The sequence below is a fragment of the Polyodon spathula genome, chromosome 17 (genome assembly GCF_017654505.1).
Source record: "Polyodon spathula isolate WHYD16114869_AA chromosome 17, ASM1765450v1, whole genome shotgun sequence".
Lineage (NCBI taxonomy): Eukaryota > Metazoa > Chordata > Actinopteri > Acipenseriformes > Polyodontidae > Polyodon > Polyodon spathula.
Window position 1 is genome coordinate 20,006,077 of NC_054550.1, and position 18,260 is coordinate 20,024,336.

Below are 18,260 nucleotides of genomic sequence, written 5' to 3' on the forward strand. Positions count from 1 at the left end.
CACTGTACACTAGCACCGATATTTGAGATGTGTCTAAAAACAGTTAACCCTTTTAATGAAAACAGAGATGTACATTGCCAGCTTATGAATTATAAAGCGCAGGAACCTTCATATTTAATTTCCCTACTTTTTTTAATGCCTCTTTGCTTTTGATGATGTTTGTAATAATTCTGAGTAGGTACTAATTGAAATTAGTTGCTCTTCAGTTCTACATTAGTTGCCATAGACATATGTAACATAGTCTTAGCCAATGTGTCTTTATAAAAGGATGGGGCAGCGGGCAACTGCTATATTGGAAACCAGTTTCCTTCAGTTTTGCTGGCAATACAATGCTGTGCACTAGATGGTGCTGCTGATACTCACTAAGAGAAAGATGCCTTGGCTAATATAGCACAGTTTAAATATGCCTGTGGCAGGCAACTAGAACTGAAGAGCAGCTATTAAATAGTCAAAGAACCTTAACAGAAACGTAAGAAGAAAACCCAGTGTTTCATGAATTGCAATATAAGTCATTAAGAATGATTACAAACATCACAACAAGGTATTGGGATTTGTGCACTCATATCACAATAATATCATATCATAAATACCATTTCTGACATTTACGGTAATTGGCAATTAACTTGAAACTGCGTAATATAATGAGTTGAATCAACTGCATCTAGTAATACAAAACTGTACTTTCTTTTGCTAGTCAGCCAGCACAAAACCAAATGTTTTATCAATGTGTTCAAAGTGATGGTATGTCAGCATGATCAACATTAAAAGGTTTTCACTGCATAATAAACTACACTTTTTGTGACACTCAAAATATATAGTATAATAAATATAAATATTTATATATAATAAATATAAACAACTACAGACAAAATACAGACTAAAGTGTTGCTGCAAACGACTGAATTTACACAGAAATTAACATAACTAGAATAAAGTAATATTTTACAATACAATTCTGTTTACAGTGTGTTGTAACCTAACTGTACAGCAATATCATTTATTAAAGTTTATGAAAGTATGTGGCAGTGTGGTGTGGTGATTCACAAATGGACACGAGTCAGACAGTTTTCTTTGATAATGCACACAGACGCACATGATTTATTTAAACACAAGGGGGCAGCCGTGTTTGGGGAGTCCTATACCGACAACGGTAAGAATGGGGCAGTATAAGTCGGTTTAGCCACCCACTGGAAGAGAATAACCCAAAAACAGAAAGCGAAAACAAGAGAAAATAAACACTGTAAAAAAAACTACAAACAAAAATGCTGCTCTATACAATGTCTCACAGCCTCCGCTAACCATTGTGGCTCGAGTGTCACGGACTCTCTCCTCTAGCCTCACTTTCAAGTGGGGTTGCCAAGATCCAGTAAGCTCAACTATGTTCCTTCCCAATGGGGGTAGGTCTCCCATTTATAGCGGTTGCCTTATTCTACCGCCTGTAGTTTCTGTGTCTCTGCCTTGGTACTCTGTCTCTTTTGGGTTGTTAGCCCAGTTCTGTGGCCAGAGCTTCCACTGAACTGTATCCTGAAAGGGACACTGAAGGGATAGGACAGCGTCATTATTTTAGGATGGACCATCCTTCCCCAAGACCCGCCTCTCAACCAATCAAAGAGGTTTGCGCTACACAATCTCACTCAACCTCTCTGTGTCATCGCCATGACTGACAGGCAGGTCAAACAGGGTTACAGTAAATTAGTTAACAAGCCATTCAACAGAAAATTAGGAGTGACATTTTTTAACAGGATTACTCAGTTAAAAATGCACTGCCAAAAAGTTTCTAAAAATGAGGGAATTAAAATCGGGGAGTCACACTACAAACCATATATTTCATAGCAGGGATGGAAACAAGGCCTGGCCAATTATGAGCCAATAAGTTTTTTTTTGTTGTTTTTTTTTGCAACCGTGTTGTGCGGCTCAGTATTGATCTACAGCAGTACTGCATTATTAAAATATATACAACCAAACACGATGCCAAAAAACTAATAATCAACTAAATTAATATATACACAACTCACATTTACTGCTTATCTCCGTGAATTTGAGCACTGTAGACAGTTCTCGGTTTATTTTAATAGCCTCATATTCCCGCCCTGGGTATTCAAAAGCAAAAATCGAAACACTTGGTCACTTGTTGAACGTGTTAGTTTGACAGCACAACTGTAATATACAAGGACATATGGGGAAACAGTATTATTTTAAGTAAAATGCTTATGTAAATGTATTTTAAACTCACGTTAACGTCGTTTCAAATAGCTCTGAATTCACCGACACCTCATCTTACCCGCGCTCAGTTTATGAAGCCAAGCGTGAGCGAGCAAAGTTTCCACATCCCATTCCAGTAACTGCATCCCTCTTCTGTGAATGGACGGTTTATAGAGATACCGGCTATCATTGGTTGTTCAAGTGCCCATCAAAAGAAAATTATTGATATTTTCCTTTACATTTTTTTTTTTAATACAAACGTGATCCATATACCGGTAGTTTGACTCTCCACCTTCACTCAATGATTAGCCACAATGCTTTGTTTGATAACAACTTCATAGTAGCATCAGGACTGGATCAAACGGCTATGCGACGGGAGTCTTATTTCCGTCCCTGGGTAGGCTACGGAGGGCATTCATCACTATTTATTTATTTGTTTATTTTGTATTTATTCATACAGCCTACAATCTAGTCTTCCACTCGCAAGGGGCACTACTCAACCAAATCACTGCTCGCTTCCCGAAAAACATAGTATTTATATTTATTTACTCATAATAGGAACCGATTTGAAAACAATACGCAATACCGCACTTGGGCCACGGTATGGCACTGGCGAGCAAACGCTAACCTCCTACTCGGCAGATCGTCCTCTTCTTGATTTGAGTCACCAAATAATCTAACAGAGTACGAAGCGCGCAGGGCGCGGCGGGATAGACAGCCTCTCCGTGGAGGACCGAGAGCAGTCCTCCGGGTTCTCGGAGATAAGATGGCTGTGGCTGGCGTTTCCAGGCCAGTCTGTCACAACAGAGCTCGGTTCTTGTTGTATCGAGAGGGGTAACATTCCCTTCTCGACCCGGGATTTTTAATTTTAAATTTTATTTCGTTATTATAAGGATTTAAGGGAGACAAGACATGGGGTGTCAGACTTTACAGATCCTGAGACAGGGCGTGTGGGCTTCAGTTACGGGCGGCTGGTATTATGACCCGCATCAAAATACATTTGTCAATGCCTTGCACCTGTACATCTGGGTGTTCCTCCTTTGTTTTCCGTTTACGCTGTACATGGTGAGTGTTTTCTGTTTAGGTTTTAATGTGCATGAATTGTAAAATCTAAATAAGTTTCCTATGCGTGTACTTTTGTATTGCTTGATGTTGCGTACTAGCTTAGTGCTCGGTGTGTAGTACTAGTACAGATGGTACCTTCTCTTTGTTGTACAGAGCCCTTGCTATCATCACCGTGGGTATTATTATTGTAATGCACTTATAACATTAGCTGGCGTTTCGTCTTTACACACGGAAGTAACGCTAAATTGAGTTGTACTGCACTGCTGGTTTTGTGGTCTGCAACTGGAAGTGGAATGTGGTGCCTGGATAGAAAACCGTTATATTAATTGCTCAGGGTGGAGGGGGTGTATTGTAAATTCACTTTATATTACACAGATGGTCGGGTTTGATGGCACAGCTTTTCAATAACGAAGGGAAGTTTTTTATTGTTATTATTGATATGTATTGCTTTGTGAGGGTTGTCTGTTGTAGCAAGGCTGTTTAAGTACGATACTGTAACTGTCAGTTTTTGACCACTCGTGCAAAATGTAATATTTTGTATAGCTGTGGTTGTTTGTTGGTGGTTTAGGTTAGCGTCTAATATATACTTCGCCTTATACAATACCTTTACAATACATATCAGAACCACACACGCACACATATCTGCTGTACCCCATAATAATAATATTCCATTTGAAATTAAACATTCCAGCAGTCTGTTAACACTATTTTATCAGCAAAAAACCTGGTTGGTTTTCCAGTTTGTTTACATTCCCTAGCTAGCTTAACAAAGTTTTTTTTTTCTGATAACATTAATTATTTGCCCCTGTCTGACAGGCCTGTTAATCAAAACTGTTTTTGGGAGTTTTAAAGGACATGCCGTTTTAAAATGTATATGGTGAAAAGACATTCAGTCCAATTATTTATTTGTTGTTCAGCTTTAACAAATTAAAAGCTGTTGTACAGCATCCAATGTACAGAAACCTTATTGTGATACTTGAAAATAAAGGTGCTGTAATGTCAGCTTATGAACAGGCAGCTAGGAAACGTCTTACTGCTGAAGTCGTTTAGTTTAATAAAATATATTTTTTCATGGCATCATAAACTGTGTTTCCAATACAGTGTGCCCCTCAATTCCATTTCATATGTGTGACTAGTTGTTTAATTAATCATTTAAATGCTTGGAGTGGTCGATTACACCTCATACTTTAAATGTCTTTTAAAACGTACTGGACACGAGACCTTTAAAGTGGTTCCTCTGTTGTCCATTTCCATTTGTGATTTAGGTCTCAAATGTGCAGTTTTGAAAGAAACACGTTATATCAAACATTAGATTTTTTTTTTTAAAACATGCTACCTGGTACTACACTAGGTTAAATTAATCTGTTTCCAAACAGTCCTTGCATACTCTTGCACTTCCTTGGTCACCTGGAAAGTGAAAGTGACCCCTTCAATGGTCATTGCACAACCAGCTGCTTCCCTTATTGACTCGCATGCTTTGACCCTGAAGACACTGCTGAGGTGAAACAGTAACAGATAACCCGAGGCAAGAAAACAACAAATTTCTTTTTACCTACAGTAGTGTCATACCAGATAATGTTTTCAAATGGAAATTTATTTATGTGTTTTTCAAAACTACATTTCAGATAGCAAATGGAAGTGCCTGACAGGTAACATGTACCGAATTATTGTGATAACTACAACCATTTTAAGGTGACTTGCCTTTAAAGCGAACCAGTCCTGTATATTATGTGTTTCTTGTACCAAATCCATATTAAATGGTAAATACGTTGAATCTATAGTTGTTGCGAATACAGGTGATTTCATTTAACAGTTGCAACATAAGTACAGTGATACTTCAGATTCCTGTGAGCGATTCTACGTTTGACAGGTGTTTTGTGTTTAATTGCACTGTGCATTATTGTAGCAACTGTACTGATGCTTGTCAGCCAGAGTGATAAGGCTGTAAAGCTGTCGCTTTTACCCTGGGGTAGTTTTGTACTGAACTGCACAAAGTTGGAAAAAAATGTTTAATACTGTAGTAGCTCTTGAGTATTTTGTGATTTTTTTTTTTAATATATTTTTTTTCATTTATTGAATACATTGTAGGGTGTCCTTGTATTATAATAGAAATGATGTAGCACAGATTTAGCAGCCAGAACCAAACTGCAAGGGAGCACATAACAATAGGAGAATCCCAGCACACGGCACATTAATTTATAAGATAACACACACTGATTCCTGTTTTAAATCTCCAACTGCCAGGCTTTCACACTATCTACCATATGTGGTTGCCCTTTCCTTTGCCAGTCCCACTTGTTTGTCTGTTTCTCTTTTTACATACAGCCTGGTTGCAAAGTCTCCAGGGCACCAGGCAGCAATGTTTGCAGTATTAGTCACAGAGAGAGAGAGAGAGAGAGAGAGATGGAAGCTAGTGTTTCCTCATGCTGTGCAACCCTAATTTGCAAAAATGTTGCATTACTGTACAGGAACTAAGTCACGTTCAGCTATGCTGCTGCAGCTTTAAGAGGTCATCACCGGGAATCAAGAATTACTCCGAGCCCTTGCAGTGACGATGCTCCGAACATGCCTAGAGTGGATAAAGTTGAAGCAAATAGAAATAGTTGGACATCAATTAAGTTTTTAAATAACAATAAAATAAATGATCAAGATTAGCTCAAGTCTTGTTTTAATTGTGACTTTCTTCCTAGTGTTAATGCACATCATAATTTTGATTTGTTATCTAGCCCCTGTACATCCCCTGCAATATTCTCTTTCTCTCTCGTCAATATTATGGTTAACCTATTCTCCAGTTTTACTTTAAATTGAATATTTATCCACGAAGACAATTTCTGGCACCAAATGAGAATTCATTCCATCACATGACCTAGTTTGTGTGCAACATTGGCCAAAAGTATGTTGAATGCCAATTAACAGGGACAGTGATATGAGTCTAGATGAGGCCTACTTCTTTTACAGTGAGCAACAGAACACTCAGTCTTTCCTTGCAATATACAATTCTACAACAAATAAAACACAAAGCAGCGTGCCTGTTGTCTGGAAACCATAAAATCTGTAAATTGTGATTGCACATGTACAACTGAATAGAGTATACTAGATGAACATTCACACTGATTGTTATTTCTCAAATAACAGAGAGAGAGAGGCATTTTACATTGTACTTTCAAGTGGTATTGTGTTTATTATAGAAGTACAATGCATCGATAAGAATGTACTCTAGTGGTCAAAATGATGGTGTTAACAGCTTAGAAACAGAATTACTGGGGGTGGGATATTTGTCTCCCCTTTTCAGAGTTCTCCCCCGGAATTCTGTTCAAACTGGGCGGCAGAACATTATAGCTGGGAGCACTTTTAACAGAGAAATAAACTTGCCTTACAGTAAACATATAATACGACAAAGAATTTTAATAATGTGTTGTCTTTTGTTGACTATATCTGCTTGCGGTTTTTTATATTCTACATTTTCTTTTTCATTATTGTTTTTTATTATAGTAAATAACCGTGCTCATTTAGGCACTCTGCGATTTGACTGGGGAAAGATAACGTCAGATTATTAGAGTTAACAAAAGAATAAAAAGATAAACGCTAACCTTTTGTCTTCCTTTTTAGTATAATTATTGAGCTTATTGCTTCATTTAAATTGCTTTCTTTAAGTTTTCAGGGAATTTTTTTAATGCATGTCCATTTTTGTTTTTCGCTGTTGTACATTTTTTGAATGCAGCTGTTCATTTTAACCATTTTTTTTACATAACAGTACTCACACATGTTTGGTCACCATCATAACTGTTGCATGAAACCAGAGTGTAATAATCCAACACCTCTGCACTTAAGCATTTGTATGTCAGCTGACAAGTGTTCAGCTGATATCCTAGCATGCCTTTCTTCTTAAAGGCGTACAGCCTCTATACGTGAACCCCCAATTGACAAGCACCAGGGTACATATTTGTTTACGATCTCGCAACAAAAAGAGTATGCTTTTTTTTTTTTTTTTTGGGTGCATATGTATAGCTGTTATGTACTATAACCTTGCAGTACAATAATACGACAAAAAATGGGCTGAATGATAATACCTGAAAATAATCATAATATTTTTTTAATAAAGTAGCCGGCGCAAATATAGTATTAGGTGGTGGATTGCGCCAATCACCGGCTTATTTTGAAAACCCTACATTCATTGTCACTATTTTTGCTTTGAAAATAATCGGTTATTTTTTTAGCAGTCAGTTTAATGTTTTAGCCTCTGAAAGTGCTTAACACAGAAACCCCACCCCTTCAATTCTCTGATTGGTTTAATGTTGTGTCAAGACGTAATACAGCTGTAATGTGGTTCCAAATACACCTTCCAAATGCATATCTTGCTATCCCTGAATAGCTAGTCAAAATCTCTTAAAATAAAAATTTTAAAGATCAAGCCATCACACAAGTACAGTGGTACCTCAAAATGTGATCAATTTTTAGGAAGGAAGAACTGGATATTTTATCACCCAGTTTTTACCCACTGAGGCCCATTGATCACTAAATATCTAGGTAAATGCCTCCCGTTTTATATAGTTTACCATAAATGCAGCAAATGGGGATGGTGCATTTTTGATTGTTTGCCCTTTGTGGCCTAATAAATTAATTGCTTCCTTGTTCCTTGCAGCCTGTTTAATCATTGTCTGGTGGAATTATCTTTTGTACAGTAAATGCATTGCTTCAGCTGCTTTAGTATTGCATAATGTCAACCGTCTTGTCTTTGTCATGGCATCACTGCGGCAATGCTTGGTCCTCACGATCTGTGTCTGTTTTCTCACAGGCCCTGCCGTCCTCCATGTTGATCGTTGGGATCTATTGCAGCGTGATCGCCGCTGTCTTCCTACTACTCAAGGTGGTGAATTACCGTCTGCACCGGGCACTGGACGAGGGAGAGGTGGTGGAGCGCAGCGCCAGCCAGCTGACCAACCGTGGGGCCAAGCTGGAAGGGGGCAATGACAGAAACGCTACCTGCCGTGAGGACAGCAACGGCCCTGGGTACGACACTTACACTCTTAAGCTGAGGGAACACAAAGCCACTTTGTGGCTTGGAACTTGGCTTCAAGAGATTAGGTTTCAGGCCACTGCATGGCACACCATGGGAGACTTGGGGTTTGATACAGCAAAGTTGCCTCAAACTAGGTTTCCTGGAACCAGGTTTCAAGCCACAGTTCCTGAAAAAGTGGCTTTGTGTTCCTTCAGTTATACACATTGCTAATTGTAATGAAACTTGCTACAAACATTCCATAGCACAAGAGTAACATAATCTGGGGGTGTACATATGCACACAAGTGTGTCACACTATTTTTACATCTGCTGGGAGATCCGGTTATGAAATTGTGTTAAAACTTGGTACAGACATTCTGTAGCTATTCAGCAGTCTTACAGCTACTGCCTCTTCCCAGGATGGCCAACTTCCGCTTCCGTCCTACCATCGAGTCAGCCCATCCCTGTGAAGGTGTGCCACCAACCTTAATTTGCACCCTACCTGGTCGGGAGGTAGATTTGTTCACACTACCATACATTTCTAGTAGGGATGGGCACCAATATCGATACTTTGATATTATATCAATAATTACCTATCACGATATCGTGGGATAAAAAAATATTTCAAGGACGCTCGCAGATAAATACTTTTTATTGCTAATAATAGCCCCGTGCAAATACGAAATGGCACGAAATATAAAAAGAAAAATCATTATAAAGCAAACGTAGAATGACATTTTTAAATTGGGAGGTATATACAAAAACTTGCAATTGTAGTTGTCAAGGCTTAGCCGTTACCATGGACACCCTCTGAAGGGAAACGGAAGCCCTGATCTAGCACTTGTGCAGATGTATAGTTTGGAGCAGTCGTTTGGGAATTCAAATTGTGATGGAAGAGAAGTTTGTTTCTAAAATGCCTAAACCACACATAACAATTAAACAGCGCTACAGAGAATTTGATCATGAGAGTATGCATGCTGCAGCAGTCAGCTGCGATAGGAGTTGAAAGATACTGTCGTTAAGTATTAGCTGTTTACCTTTATGGGGCTTGTTTGCTTATATTTTGTATTAGTATGCTAATTATTTGTTATTTCAAGAGGTGCAAACTTTGCACTTGAGCAAATGCTGTTTTGGTTTTGAAGGATTTTGAATGAGTGAATCTGCTTTGCTTTTGGTTTAAATACTGAGAAACCCCAAGCTTATACTGGGGCCCTGCATCAGTGCAGTGGGATTGAAATACAATTTTTATGGGTAGATTACTGTATGTGCAATAATTATGACAGCCCCACAGTAGGACAGTGTAAATATATATTTTTTATATTTTATGTTATTATGTTTTTATAGAGGGCGTGGGCAGTATTTACAGTTAGTGGGGGAGTGTACTTTACCTTTATTGCCGCTAGTGAGAAATTGTGGTAACTAAATAATTTTTCTGTGCGAGGTCTGTTTGTCAGAATGTTAAAAACAAACAAAAAAAAAAAGCAAATAATGTTTAATAAAAAATCTGTATATTTAAAACATGATGTATACTCTGCTATTATTGATATACAGTGCCTATAGAAAGTCTACACCCCCTTAAATTTTTTTCACATTTTGTTGTGTCAGTGCCTCAGTTTCATGCATTTAAATGCATTATCTACACATCATAGTCCGCACTGTTAAGGGGAAAAAAAGTTTATTAAGAAAAAAATTATATATTACAAAACTGAAAGATCATAATTGGATAAGTCTCCACCCCCGAGTTAATACTTGGTGGAAGCACCTTTGGCAGCAATTACAGCTGTGAGTCTGTTGGGATAGGTCTCTATCAACTTTGCACACCTAGATTTGGCCATATTTGACCATTTTTCAAGCTCTGTTAAGTTCCTTTGATGGACAGCAATCTTCAAGTCATGCCACAAATTTTTGATTGGATTTAGGTCGGGGCTCTGACTGGGCCACTCAAGGACATTTACCTTTTTGTTCCTTTCCACCCCAGTGTAGCTCTGGCTGTGTACTTTGGGTCGTTGTCATGCTGAAAGGTGAACGCCCTTCCCAGTTTCAGCTTTCCTGCAGAGGGCAGTAAAGTTTTCCTCAAAGACTTCTCTGCAGTTTGCGCCATTCATTTTCCCTTCTATTATGACAAGTGCCCCAGTCCCTGCGAATAATAAACACCCCCATAACATGATGATGCCACCACCATGCTTCACATAAGGGATGGTGTTCTTTGGGTGATGCGCTGTGTTGGGTTACAGGGCTCGCAAAATCGTTAGCTGGACGTTCCGAGAAATCTGTCGGACAACATGTTTTTTTATCTGCTTGCCCGGTGGACAATCCGATTTTTTTTTTTACTCTATAACAAGATAACGTTCTGTGCTTTAATCAAACAGCGGTTTCTCAATCGAGATTCTGCTCACAGATCATCCCGGTAAAACATGTTTAGAGGGATCAGTGTTTTTCGTTGGTAATGCTTGAGTGATTTCCGGGGTGACGTTCACGTAAACATTGCTTACTCTACTCTGCTCACCAAGACTCACATTTTGTTTTCTTCTTCTTATCTGTATTAAATCGTTAACGTTATTTCCCAACCCAGGAAAAAAAAAAAAATTAAAAAAATCGAATACGATAGTTATTGTCACTGACTCAGATTTAGCATGTAGCATGTTGACATCGCTGTTTTCACTTTTTTTAAAAGTGATTAGTAAAATCTACTGGTAATTTTATTTTAAATGTATGGTGCTTTCTTGAAACTTATTGTACCGAGTGCAGCAACGGTCAGGGTCCAAACCGTCAGCCAAGTGTAGATAGACTATTTACATCCTCGCTATATATATATGGTCTTCATTATACAATTACATAACGATTAAAAAAATAAATAAAAATCAAACTGCTGGTCTATGCAACCGGCACGGCAAAGCAACATTTCTTTTCTTTTTTTTTTTAAATAAGGAACCAAGATTGGAATTAACATTTGCAATTGAAACCAAACAGACATTTGTTGATGCACTTTTTTTCTGGGGGGGGGGGGGATTGTTGTACTGTGTTCTTCAACGAATAGGATATAGCCAGAATACTGGATGCAGCTTGCCACAAATAGGTACTGTACTTGTAATTCTACTTTTATTCACAATCTCAGCATTATTATTATTAATATTATTGTTATCGTTATTATTATTATTATTAGTGCTAGTAGTGACAAATAATGTAATAATAAAGAATCAAAGAATAAAACAGTTCTAATATTATTAATAGTTTAGCTAATGCCTTTATCCAAGGTGATTTCCTTAACTTACTCCAGCAGCTTATATTGTTTGTTTTGGATTGTTCTTTTACTGTAGAGAACAAAAGGCTTTGGACCCAAACAGGGTTCCTATAGCGAGGGTGTACTGTGTTTGGTATTTGACTTATATGCTTAATAGACAACACTTGCACATGTTACTATATAATTTGTGCACATTTTTTATTTCATTTTTGTTATTTTTCACCTCACATATTGTTCAACATTTAAGAAGTTATAAAGAGGTTTGGATGAGAATCCAATATCGACAGCAATTATACTTGTGCCAGAATTGTCTGGTTTTAGTATACTGTTACTGTGAAACCAATATTCTATCCTATTTTGGCACAAGTATACTTGCAGTATACAACTTTGTTTAATATTCTTTTTGCAAATAATGCAACATAGTTCTCAAATATTGGACATTTCTTAGATTGTATCTTACTTCTCTTTTGCATACCTGCATTGTCTATAAAGCTATAATGCTTTGCGGTGGCCCACCTATGAGGATAACTATCAGAAAACTAGTAGAAACTAATTAAAACACAAGTCTGGGAAAAACAAATGGAAATCTGGAGAAAGTATGGAATTTTGATGTTGAAAAAGTGTGTGAACCCTGAGATACTATACCTTTATTGAGTACAGTGAACTTGGTACAAATCACACTCCATAGGTCAATTATGGGCAACTTGACATTTTTTTTGGACAACCAAATGTTGACAATGGACTGCCAGAAGGGCAAGTACCATTACCAAAATTTTGCGATCCCTGGGATTGCACCAAACATAACTCTTTGCATTTAGACCAAAAAGTTCTGTTTTAGTTTAGTCAGACCACAAAACTTTTTGCCGCATGGCTACAGAATCTCCTGCTTTTTTTTTTTTTTTTTTTTATTTGTGGAGTGCTTGGGATAATGTTGTCACATGCACTCTTACTTCAAAGGCCAGATTTGTGGAATGTTTGGTATAATGTTGGGATTCAAGGTGGGGCTTTTTTGAGTAGTTTGGAGGGGCCTGATTAGGCCTTGGTGGTTACACCTTCCACCTTAATACCATGACCAGGCCAGATATTCAAGGTCTTTGATATTTTCTTATACCCATCTCCTGATCTGTGCCTTTCAACAACTTTGTCCCGGAGTTCCTTTGAAACTGGTGTGTGATTTTGAAGGAGATTGGTTACACCTGAGCTAATTTAGGATTTCTATTACAAGGGGGGTGAACATTTATCCAACCAAGCTATTTCAGTTTTTATTTTTAAATCATTTTCTACAAATTTCTAGACTATTTTTTTCACTTGGAAGTTGTGGGGTAGGATGTGTAGATAAATGAAAAAAAACCTACTTTAATGCATTTTAATTCCAGGCTATAAGAAAACAAAAGGTGAATATTTTGAAAGGGGGTGTAGACTTTCTATAGGTACTGTACATCTATTTGAGTTTTATTAAGGTGTATCTGTAATAAAACAAAATAAAATGGAATTTGAAAAATAAAAATAAAATTGTGAAAAATAAAACAAATTTGTAAAAAAAAAAAAATAATTCATGGGTCTACTAATACTGCTAAAAATACAAATGTAGAATAATCAAGTTTATTTTAATATACAGCAAACACTATACGTACCAATCATTGGCAGTCTCATAGGCAAACATCACACACTAAAATATTATTTAACAATTTTAGTCCATTGATTGGCATTTAGGTACCAAACGCTATTTGCGTGCTGCATTAAGCACCATTGGCCATCCGTTTTGCATTTTTCTGAGATATGCACATAAGTCAGCTGTTTATTACTTACACTATTATTAATGTACATATAAATGTTAACAGTTGCTATTATAAATCTGTCTATATGTTTGTGTGGCAAAGTGGCTGCTGATTGTGAACAGGTGACGGGTGATGCAGTGCAGGAATAATCACAGGCAGGCAATTTATAATCCAATTTATAAACCAGACAATAAACCTCCAACAATACACACCTATGTGTAAAGCATGGAATAAAATACAACTGGTTCTGCACAACTAAATAATAAGCGTCTTTTATCCGCCCCACAATAATACAGTCTGGGTGCGTGCTATAGTGCTCGTGGTGGGTGATAATCTTTTACAAAAACAGTAAGTGCGAGTGCAGTGATGATCCTGTTAGTGCTGGCTCAAAGCAACAGCCCCAGGTCCGTGTTAGCTGTCTGATGATGAAACAAAACACAGAACACTCATGAATACTTTCTCTTATTTTCAAAGGACAATCTCCCAGTCCTTCCAGTTCCTTGTATCTTAAACAAAGCGAAGGAAAAGATTAGCGTTTCTCTGGCCCCTTATGCTATTCCGCATGACCCCATGGTAAACGATTACAGCTGCGTCTATTGCTTGCAGCTGCTACCTCGTTTACCTTCTAGGGCAATACGTTCCTGCAACAGAGTCTTGCTTCCATCCAGGCTGACCTACTTCCCGACCTCGGAAATGAACTGTCAGGCCAGCCCGTCCAGATACTTTTCCTTTCCCTATTTAGCACCCTCAGAGGTCGAGAGGGAGATTTACAACCAGAACTCATTGTATTTCTGTCACATATCCAACCGCTTAGAGTTGGACTGAATCTACCTTTCCCATTACTCCAATGCCAGATACCACCGAGTTATTAGGGCATTGCTGTACTTCATCATGCTTAACCACTTGAGTGGGTTGTGGTCTGTGACAAGATCAAACAAGTGCCGCAGCAGGTAGTATCGTAAAGAGTGAGTATCCCATTTAATGGCTAAACACTCCTTTTAGACTACGGAGTAGTTGCGTTCCCGAGGTAGTATCTTTTTGCTGATGTACAGTATTGGGTGTTCTACTTCAGCTATCTTTTGGGACAAGACAGCACCCAAACCTACATTCAATACGTTGGTGTGGAGGATGAATCTCTTGGTGAAATCTGGTGTGACAAGAGTGGGGGCCTGGCAAAGTCTACGCTTAATCGTCTAATCCCAGAAGTGGCCTCACCTGTGTCTTGGTTTTGGGGATCGCTGCGTCAACCAAAGCCTGGATTTTGGTGACTACAGGTCTCGCCCATCCATTCTCCATTAAAAATCCCAAATATTGAGTTTCTTTTTTGGCAAGTGCACATTTCCTCAAGTTAGCTGTCAGCTGGGCTGCCCTTAGAGACTGAAGGACGGCTGCAATCCTAGCCAAATGCTCTCGCCAGGTGGAGCTGTAAATAACCATGTCATCAGTATACGCTGCTGCATATTTATGATCTGGGCGTAAAACCTGGTCCATCAGTCTCTGAAAGGCAGTGGGTGCATCGTGTAACCCAAACGGCATGGTTTTAAAGTGAAACAGCCCTTCTGGTGTTGAAAATGCGTTTTTCTCTCTAGAGCTGCGGGTTAAAGGGATTTGCCAGTATCCCTTTGTCAGGTCCAGAGTGGAGATAAACCTCGCTTTTCCCAGTCTATCTAAAAGTTCGTCGACCCGAGGCATGGGGTACACATCGATCTTGGCAATAGCATTTACCTTTCTGAAATCTACACAGAAGCGGTTAGTGCCATTCTTCTTGGCCACTATGACAATAGGACTGCACCACTCGCTCCTGGAAGACTCAGTCACCCCAAGCTCGAGCATGTCCCATACCTCTTTGCGAATGCCACTTTGTCGACTTTCTGGGATCCGGTACGGTCTCTCTCGCACGGTGACACCTGGTGGAGAGATAATGTCATATTCAACCAAATTAGTTCTGCCGGGCAAGTCAGAAAAAACATCACTGAACTCCTCAATAAGCTTACGCAGCTCCCTTTGCTGATCTGGAACCAATTGTTCCCCCATCAAAATGACTTTTGTGCTAGGAGTCTTTGGACAGTGGCCTAAATCGTCCTATGTATTGCTTGGGGCTATGAACAAGACCTCCCTTGCCTGCCAGGGCTTTAATAATAATGATAAATTTCACGTTCATTATGGCGATCTAGCTGTCTAATTTCATAATGCACTTTCCCTATAGCCCGAATCACTTCATATGGCCCCTGCCATTTAGCACACAATTTCGATTCTGGTGAGTGAAGTAGCAGCATTACCTTGTCTCCTGGTCGAAAGGTTCGAATTAGTGCATTTTTGATGTAATGCTGCTGTTGTCGGTGCTGAGCCGATGTGAGGTTGTCCTGGGCCAAACGACTGACCAGATCTAGACGATCTGTTAGTAGGAGCACATGCTTCACTACATTTTTGGGCTTTGTTCTCCTCCCACCCCTCTCTCAACAGATCGAGGATGCCGCGAGGCCTTCGGCTGTACTAAAGCTCGGCATGAAGTTTTAACATCTACTCTCGTGTAATGGAAATCATGAAGATCTGGATACATCCAGTGACTGCTGTGAATAGTGCAGCTGGCAACAAGGGAAAGACCTTGTGACAGCCTGGAGAGACAGCTGACAGGAGGAAAGAGACCCCATTGGGGCTGGCAAGGGTTAGCTGCCCTTGTCGGCAGTATCCAGCTCTGCGTTTACAGGATGCTAGAGACACCCGACCAAGGCTTCTAAGAAATTAAAGAGAAAAATACCCCTAGAGTCTGCGAGAGCAGGGGCAGAAGATGACTCAACGTTGGACAACACGGTTAACGACTTAGGAATGGAAACGGATATGAGGATGGAGAGTACTTCACAAAAGACTAGTTCAAGATCTGCAGTTAGCAAAGACATGGAACTCCAGGTTTGTGTCTGCGGCTGGAGCAAGGCGACAACGGTCAGGGGTTTGAAGATTCATCAAGGAAGAATGAAATGCTTGAGGGAGAAGGGACAAGGGCCTCGCATTGATCAGTACTTCTTACGAAGTCAGTCAAATCAGTCGAATGAAATCCAGTGACAGGAAGCAAACCACAGTTCGCAGGATATCGGCACCCCTGTCATAGGCGTCAGGAGGACTTGCATGGACACAATTAGTGATGAACCTAATGATCCTTGTGAACCCGGTCAGACAAACCAGCATAAGAGAGAAAAGAACCTCAACGGGCACAAGCCTGGAGTTAAATGGCCAAGAGCTTGAAAAACTGCATGGGACACAGTAAATACAGATCTCTGTTTTGCGTTGGAAAGGTTAAGTGGAACAGTTGAAAAGAAGCTGGATAAATTTGGGGACATCATCTACGCATATGGAAGTGAGAGGTTTGGAATTGAAAAAAGGAAGGAAAAAGTACAAACTATTCCTGGAAGGTCTAGACGGCAGCAGGAGATTGAACGCTTAGTTAGAGAAAGGAGACAGCTGAGGAAGCAGTGGAGAAGAGCAGAACAAAGTCAGAAGGAGGGACTCAATCTCTTACAAAGGGTCATAAAAGATAAGCTTGCAACATTGCGCAGAGCTGAGCACCTACGGAAACGCTACAAAAAGAAGGAGCGTGCGAGAACTAACTTTTATAAAGACCCATTCAAATTTGTAAAGAAGTTATTCACCAGTGAGAAGAATGGCACACTAAAAGCATCTAAGGTTGAGCTGGAGAGATATTTGGAGGAAACACATACAGATTCAAAAAGGCAGGAGCCTGTGTCAATTCCTTCAGATATCCCACCTATCAATCCACCAGAATACCAAATGGAGGACTGTGCACCTAAGTGGAAAGAAGTAGAGCAAGCTGTGAAAAAAGCAAAGGCATCATCATCTCCAGGGCCTAATGGAGTTCCGTACAGAGTGTACAAGAGTGCTTCTGGAGTTCTACGAATCCTGTGGAAATTGATGAAAGTGGCATGGGAAAAACAGGTTGTACCAAGAGCATGGCGCCGAGCAGGTGGAGTCTTTATACCAAAAGAAAAAGATTCTACAAGCATCAATCAGTTTCGTCCTATTTCCCTATTAAACGTAGAAGGCAAGATTTTCTTCAGCACTATTGCTCAGAGATTGTCAACTTACCTATTAAAGAACTGCTTCATTGACACTTCAATACAAAAAGCGGGCATTCCAGGTTTCCCAGGATGCTTAGAACACATCAATAATCTGTCAACAAATTCAATCAGCTAAAAAGGAGAGGAAGGAGCTCCATGTGACATTCCTGGATTTGGCTAACGCCTATGGTTCAGTGCCACATGAACTTCTTTGGGCAGCATTTGATTTTTTCAGTGTACCGATAACAATAACAAATTTAGTGAAAGCCTACTTTGGAGATTTGCAATTTAGTTTTTCAACTTCACAATTCAGCACTACATGGCAATGCCTAGAGGTTGGAATAATGGCAGGATGCACCATTTCTCCACTGGCTTTTACCATGGCAATGGAAGTAATCATTAGGGCATCAAAATGGGTAGTAGGAGGAGAGCGCTTGGCTTCTGGAATGCGACTACCACCAATTCGAGCATACATGGATGACATGACAACCATGACTACAACAGTAGCCTGCACTAATCGGTTATTGGGCAAATTAACCAATAACATTGAATGGGCACGAATGCAATTTAAGCCCACTAAATCAAGGAGCATCTCTATAATTAAAGTCAAAGTAGTAGATAAAACGTTCTTCGTTAATGGTGAGACAATACCAACAGTCTCTGAGAAGCCAGTGAAGAGTCTTGGGAGATGGTACGACGGGGATCGAAAGGACACAGTTCGTGTGGGAGAAGTTAGACAACAAGCAGTGGAAAGGTTGAAGAGCATAGACAGCTGCGCTCTACCAGGCAAACTAAAACTCTGGTGCTTTCAGTGTGGTCTACTGACGAGGTTGCTGTGGCCACTGACTGTGTACGAGGTTTCTTTGACAACAGTAGAGAAGCTGGAAGCTTTAATCAGTTCATACA

General features: G+C 39.5%; 1 protein-coding gene across 11 annotated transcripts in view; it reads left to right on the top strand.

The window, feature by feature from the left end:
- Window positions 1-2,935: 2,935 nt before the first annotated feature.
- LOC121329786 (pecanex-like protein 1) overlaps window positions 2,936-18,260 on the top strand; it is an 80,087-nt gene continuing 64,762 nt past the window's right edge. For all 11 annotated transcript variants that reach the window (XM_041275579.1, XM_041275587.1, XM_041275580.1 and 8 more), the window contains exons 1-2: window positions 2,936-3,267; window positions 8,063-8,277. In XM_041275579.1, coding sequence (XP_041131513.1) covers window positions 3,115-3,267; window positions 8,063-8,277 — 368 coding nt within the window. In that variant the 5' untranslated portion in view covers window positions 2,936-3,114. The remainder of the gene's footprint in view (window positions 3,268-8,062; window positions 8,278-18,260) is intronic.